The sequence below is a fragment of the Cricetulus griseus genome, chromosome 2, assembly GCF_003668045.3.
Source record: "Cricetulus griseus strain 17A/GY chromosome 2, alternate assembly CriGri-PICRH-1.0, whole genome shotgun sequence".
Taxonomy (NCBI): Eukaryota; Metazoa; Chordata; class Mammalia; order Rodentia; family Cricetidae; genus Cricetulus; species Cricetulus griseus.
In genome coordinates, this window is record NC_048595.1 from 336,527,206 (window position 1) to 336,534,202 (window position 6,997).

General features: G+C 40.3%; 1 protein-coding gene across 1 annotated transcript; it reads right to left on the minus strand.

The window, feature by feature from the left end:
- Nucleotides 1-2,353: 2,353 nt before the first annotated feature.
- LOC100751634 (40S ribosomal protein SA-like) lies at nucleotides 2,354-3,628 on the minus strand. Its single transcript, XM_035440578.1, has 2 exons — nucleotides 2,856-3,628; nucleotides 2,354-2,532 (listed from the first exon to the last, which is right to left on the minus strand). Exons 1-2 carry the CDS (start codon nucleotides 3,568-3,570, stop codon nucleotides 2,354-2,356), a joined length of 894 nt encoding a protein of 297 aa, XP_035296469.1. The 5' UTR covers nucleotides 3,571-3,628.
- Nucleotides 3,629-6,997: the final 3,369 nt, after the last annotated feature.

The following is a 6,997-nucleotide window of genomic DNA, read 5'->3' on the forward strand; positions in this document are numbered from 1 at the left end:
GCAAGACTGTGAATGGGATCCAGGGATACCTAATTCTTTGTATGCAACACTCAAGAGTCAAGAGGGACTTGGAAGCTGATGTTAATGTCTGTTCCCAGCTCTCTGGAAAACCTTTGCAACTCATCAGACAAGCACTCAAAAGGGAACAAACAACCAGTGTTCTAAATAGTAGCATTCCTGTGAGCTTTAAAAGTTGCAGTGCATTAAATAAACTCCCCTTTTAAAGGTTAACAATGTTTAATTTGCAAAAAAATATTAATTGAACTTGAGTCCATCAAGTGACCATGTAAAGATGTTAAATGTTTTTCTCACCTACTAGATACTAGTATGTTCTCTGTACATATTAGAGAGGGGGAAGGAATAGCTTTCTCACCTAACTATATAAAACCAATGCAAAAGAACACTAGGTTCTGTGGCAAAGACACTAGTTATGCTGTGCTTGACTTTACTTAGCACTTTGCAGTAGTAATTGCCTGTCCTGGGGTAGCCTACTTGATTTATTCTTCATCTTCCAGGACATTTTTTCTTTTAAGCCGGAAGAATAATCAGACCTTTTCCTTCCTAAAGCATTCATGGCTCATGACTAGTAATTAAAGAACACTTTAAAAATAAATCCAAACATGATTTCATAAAGGGCAAACAAATGGATTTCACATTTCACCACTCAACACATTTATCCTGGAGGCATCTTTCGTGTAATAAATAAACGCACATATCATTTTCTGAAATAAAATGTAGACCACTTGTTTGTTTTCGGGAGGTGGGGGAAAATAACTTTCATTTTCTGTAGTATATCCCAAGTGCTTACTAATAAAAGCAATTCTAAATATTTGAGAAATAATTAGAGGGCGGAAAAACTTAAGGGAAACATTTGATCTTATTTCCATCTTGTGGTACAGGAAGTGATGGAGAAGAACAAAATTAAATCAAAGGATGCTAAACAAATCCTGAAGCATTGTGCACTTCAGATATTTTGCACTTAAGTGCAGTGAACAACAGCAGAAATTTTTGATGCACAGGAAATATTGGGTCTTTTCATAATCTCAAAAAAGGAGCAAAATTTTTACTAAGTACAACATTTCAATTCTGTATATCGCAGAATAGGGTCTATAACTTGGAGCAATCTTAACAAAATGAACTATTGAAAGATAGCCTAGTTTTGTTCTTTCATGTTACATGTTTTCATTGTTTGTTGTTTGTTTTTGCATAACTTTAGAGGCTTTTTTAAAATATGGCTTTGTTCATAAAATAAACCTTAGTAGGAACTCACTCAGAATAAATTCCCTTAAGTTCTGCTTCATTATGCTGTTCTGGAAAGGAAATTGAATTTACTTCGATAACTAAGCCAGAGGTTTTCAACCTTCCTAACACTGTCACCCTTTAATACAGTTTGTCATGTTGTGGTGACCTCCAATCATAAAATTATTTTCATTGCTACTTCATGGCTGTAATTTTACTATGAGTTATGTTATGTAAATATTTTTAAGATAGAGGTTTGACAAAGGGGTTTCAACACACAGGTTGAGAACCACTGGTCCAAGTGCCAGTCAGAGCATTGTCAACACTCTATTCTCCAATCTTTTGCATACAGTGAAGGATGTGTAAATAATGAGCTCTTGAAAACAAAGGCATTATAACAATACAGACAGCAATGTTCCTTAGGATTCCCAGGAAAAGTAAGATGAATGGGGAAACTCCCTCAATTATAATTTGCTAATTGACAAGGCCCTAAAGAATCTGAAGACCAACATGTGTTATGGAATTGTCATAGTACATTCTATCCTAATTATTTATAGATTTCACAATTGCAATTGTGTACTTGCAACTCAAACATCAATAATTAAGATACTTACGAGAACATTTGTGGACATACTCATATCAGCAAAACATTTGAAATGTTTCATGCTCACATTCCCAGCTGAAGTCAGACAAGGCGATAGTCTGCTTTGTTTTAGCTTCTTCAAAAGTAAACAAGTACAGGAGTTGTGTTGTAGATGTATCAGTTTGGACTGGGCTCCACAACTCTGTATTTTGATTGCTTGTGCTTTTCTATAATGGTCTCTCTCTGTCTGTTGCATAGAGAAGATTCCTTAAGAAGTGGTAACAGCTACACTTATCTGTGGGAGGCTTCAAAGGGGAAGAAAAGTAAGGGGAAAATAATGTAATTATATTTAATCCCCCAAAATAAAAGAAGCCAATAATACTTTTTCAAAGTGAACTTGATTACTTGGGGGTGTCTGTTAAGTGGGTGAAGTGCATTTTTTGCTTTTGTTGTTTGATTTTGTTTGTTGCTTGTAGGAACGTTATTTTCCTTCCACCTTTTTTCCCTTTGCTCAGGTGTCTGCAGAGCAGTTCAGGACCACTCACTGGTGGCTTCAACCCACTCGGTGACCTGCGCTGTGGGAGCTGCTGACCAGTCCTCAGTGGCTGGCTGAGCACTCCAGTCTTCAGTAGGAAACTGCTGTATGGGTACAGAGGGCACCTGCACACCCTCAGACCAGTCGGCCACCTCTGGCTGAGCCGCAGTGAACACTGGGCAGCGAGCTGTGCTGAAGTTTGCTGCTGCCACCGGAGCCACTCCAATTGCTGGCCGTTTCACTCTTGGGACCTTCACCAACCAGATCCAAGCAGCCTTCGGGGAGCCACGGCTTCTAGTGGTCACTGACCCCAGAGCTGACCACCAGCCCCTCGCAGAGGCGTTCTCAACCTGTGTGTTGAAACCCCTTTGTCAAACCTCTATCTTAAAAATATTTACATAACATAACTCATAGCAAAATTACAGCCATGAAGTAGCAATGAAAATAATTTTATGATTGGAGGTCACCACAACATGACAAACTGTATTAAAGGGTGACAGTTCACTGGCGCTGGCGCCGTCCATTCACCCTGAAATTCCTCCTTGGTCACAGCCTTCTCGGCAGCAGCCTGCTCCTCCTTCTCAATCTCCTCGGGGTCTCTGTAGAAGTAAAGGTCAGGCATTACCTCCCATGGGTGCTCACGGGAGATAGTGCCACACATGCGGAGTACTTCCCTGGCCAGCATCCACCACGTCAGACCCACTGAGTGAGCTCCCTTGTTGTTGCATGGAATGGCAATGTCCACGTAGCGGAGAGGAGAGTCTGTGTTAGACAGAGCAATGGTGGGCAGGTTGACATAAGACGCCTCTGCGAGGGGCTGGTGGTCAGCTCTGGGGTCAGTGACCACTAGAAGCCGTGGCTCCCCGAAGGCTGCTTGGATCTGGTTGGTGAAGGTCCCAGGAGTGAAACGGCCAGCAATTGGAGTGGCTCCGGTGGCAGCAGCAAACTTCAGCACAGCTCGCTGCCCAGTGTTCTTGGAGGAGATGACGCTGACTTCAGCGGGGTTCTCAATGGCAACGATGGCCCGGGTTGCCAGCAACAGCTTCTCCCACGTCCTCTTCAGATTGATGATGTAGATTCCATCCCTTTTCCTCTTGTAGATGTACTGCTCCATCTGGAAGTCAAGGTTGGTGCCACCTAAGTGGGTTCCTGCTGCAAGGAACTTGAGGACATCCTCCTCCTTCATCTGCAGGACATCGAGGGCTCCGGACATTGTGTAAGTTTCCCTTTTAAGTTACGACGGGAATCAAGAACAACACTGTATTGACCCGTCCCGGGGCAGCGCGGAACTGATTTTGATATTTAAAATGTCTCCAAGCATTTCATGAAGCACTTCACAGAGTTCATAAATATAAAATGATATTATGTACTTTAATGAGAAATTCTGAGAATTATTCTTAAAGATTTTACTTGTATGCATATGCACACGTCTGTTAAAGTGCCCTCAGAGGCCACAAGGCAAAGGAGTTGGATTTCCTAGAAATGGAGGGACACTGGTTGTAAGTCATCCAATGTGAGTGCTTGGGACTGAACCATGATCCCCTGCAAGATCAGCAAGTACTCTGAACCACTGAGCCATCTCTCCAACACCAAAAAAAGATGCTGAAGAAACTTACTTCAGATATGATAGTATTACCCTTTAAGTTCAATATTAACAAATGTTTATTAAATAAGGTTGTTTACAAAAAAATCACACATAAATCAAACTCATATTGTGATCATTTGAAGAAAATCTTATGGTCAGAATCTGGCAAAAAACTAAGAGCGTGCCTGTTTGGAATATTTAATCAACTGTTAATATGTATTAATAAAAACAATTAAATGCAGATGAGCAATAACAAAATAAAAAAGAAAATTCTTTATTATATCTCTATGCAAAGAAAACCGATTTTTTACATTTTCTATTTTAACTACACTGACTTATCTTATCCATATTTTCTTTAAAAATCAACTATATCAATTAAATTTCTCTAGCATACATTTTACCATTTTAACATATTTATTATGTTGTTATTCTTATTTCTTTTTAAATTATTTTATTAGTTCAAATTAGAAACAAGTCTGCTTCATGTGTCAATCCCTGATCCCTCTCCCTCCCCTCCTCCCCCATCCCCCAACAGTCCCCTACCCCTTTCCTACTCTGCTTCCCAGGAGGGTAAGGCCCTCCATGGGGGATTCCCAAAGTCTGCCATATCATCCTGGGCAGGACCTAGGCCCTCCCCCATGTGTCCAGGCTGAGAGAGCATCACTCCATGTAGGATGGGCTCCCAAAGACCTTTCTTATTCCAGGGATATATACTGATCTACTACGAGAGGCCACATAGGGTACCCAGGCCTCCTCACTGACATCTACTACCAGGGGTCTGGATCAGTCCCATGCTGGCCTCCCAGTGTTTAGCTGTGTGTGTCTCCTTCTGCTTCCATCAGCCACAGGATAAAGGCTCTAGGATGGCATATAAGGTAGTCATCAGTCTCATTATAGGAGAAGGGTATTTAGGGTAGCCTCTCCATTAGAATGCCAGGTTGTATCAACCTTATAGATCTCTGGAAATCTGCCTAGTGCCAGATCTCTCCTTGAAATTATAATGGCTCTCTCTATTATGGTATCTTCCATCCTGCTCGTCTCTATTTTTCCCCCTACTCAACCTTCCTGTTCTCCCATTTCCTCTTCTCCTCTCCCCTCCTTCCCCCCCCATTCTGGCAGCTCCCTCTCCCCTACCCCCATGCTCCCAATTACCTCAGGAGTTCTTGCCCCTTCCCGTTCTCTGGGGTCCATGCATTTTTCTCTTAGAGTCCTTCTTAAAAAAGTGTCTATTTCAGGAGGTCCCATTTATTAATTGTCAGTCTTCATGTCTGTGCTACAGGTGTAACATTCAGGAAGCTGTCTCCTGTACCAATTCGTTCAAGGGCACTTTCCACTTTCTCTTCTAAGAGGTTCAGTGTGGCTGGATTTATGTTGAGGTCTTTCATCCATTTGTACCTAAGTTTTGTTCTATCTGCAGTCTTCTACATGCCAGTATCCATTTTTTGTGCCAATACCAAGCTGTTTTCAAGACTATAGCTCTATAATAGAGCTTGGAAGTCAGGGATGGTGATGCCTCCTGAAGTTTCTCTATTGTACAGGGTTGTTTTGGCTATCCTGGGTCTTTTGTTTCTCCATATAAAGTTGAGAATTGTTCTTTCAAGGTCTGTGTAGAATTGTGTTGGGATTTTGATGGGGATTGCATTGAATCTGTAGATTGCTTTTGGCAAGATTGCCATTTTTACTATGTTGATCCTACCTATCCAAGAGCATGGGAGATCTTCCATTTTCTGGTATCTTCTTTAATTTCTTTCTTTAGAGACTCAAAATTCTTATGATACAGGTCTTTCACATTTTTGGTTAGTGTTATCCCAAGGTATTTTATGTTGTTTGTGGTAATTGTAAAGGGTGATGGTTCTCTGATTTCTTTCTCCACCAATGTGTCATCGGTATATAGTAGGGCTACGGATTTTTTTGAGTTAATCTTGTATCCTGCCACTTTGCTGAAGGTGTTTATCAGCTGTAGGAGTACCCTGGTAGAGTTTTTCGGGTCACTAATGTAGACTATAGTATCATCTGCAAATAGTGAGAGTTTGACTTCTTCCTTTCCGATTTGTATTCCCTTGATCTCCTTTTGTTGTCTTATTGTGGAGGGATACTATTGCAGCCCACATACAGCAAGGAAGTCCTAGGCCCTCCCCCAAACGATATGACAGACTTTTATGGTCTTCCATGGAGGGCCTCACTATCCCTGGGGAAGAGGTGAGGGGGTGGGTTTGGGGTGTTGGCAGAGAACATGAGAGGATTGGAGGGAGAGGAAATGGGGGGATGAATATGTAAATATGGGTGCCACTAAAATAGAAAAATAATTAAAGAAAAAAAAGGTAACACTAATGTTTCAGTCGATACAACAAAGAGTGTTGCTCAAAATGCAGGAGTACTTTCAGAGTTAACAAAGCTTGCTGATAGCTATCTTTGAGTTTATCATATTTCAAAATTTAAACTTAAAAATGAGAAATCCTAATCATTTTTTTCATAAATGATGTTTTAAAAAGTTCTTTTCTCAAGTATCTGCTGTGGAATTCCATCTGTCTGTCTTTCTGCACTAACCACTTTCAGAGGCACATAAGAGGAGAGATGAGGAATGGACAGATTGCTCAGTGGTTCAGAACATTTATTGATCTTGCAAAGAGTCTGGATTCAGTTCCTAGCATCAACATGGCGGTTTGCAACCATTCATGACTCCAATTCTAATGAGACCCATTGCCTTCACGTGACCTCCAAAGACACCAGGCATGCATGTGGTATACATACATGCAAACAAAATATTCAAATGCATAAAGCAAAATAAATAAAAATCTAAAGGTATTTTAAGAAAAAAGTTGAGAGATGAATACTATTTAACCCCAAAGACTAAGTTAAAAGTTTTAAAAAGGCACATAGTTATAATTGATTTGGGTATTTTTCTGTGAAATTTGCTTGTATAATTAAGACTTCTGTATTTATGTTTGGAAAAGAGCACTTAATATAATCATTTTGATAAAATTTAATCATAGACAATTTTAAAGTCATGTAAGATTTGTGTGTTGCACTTAGGGAAAAAATAACATTCCTTTAT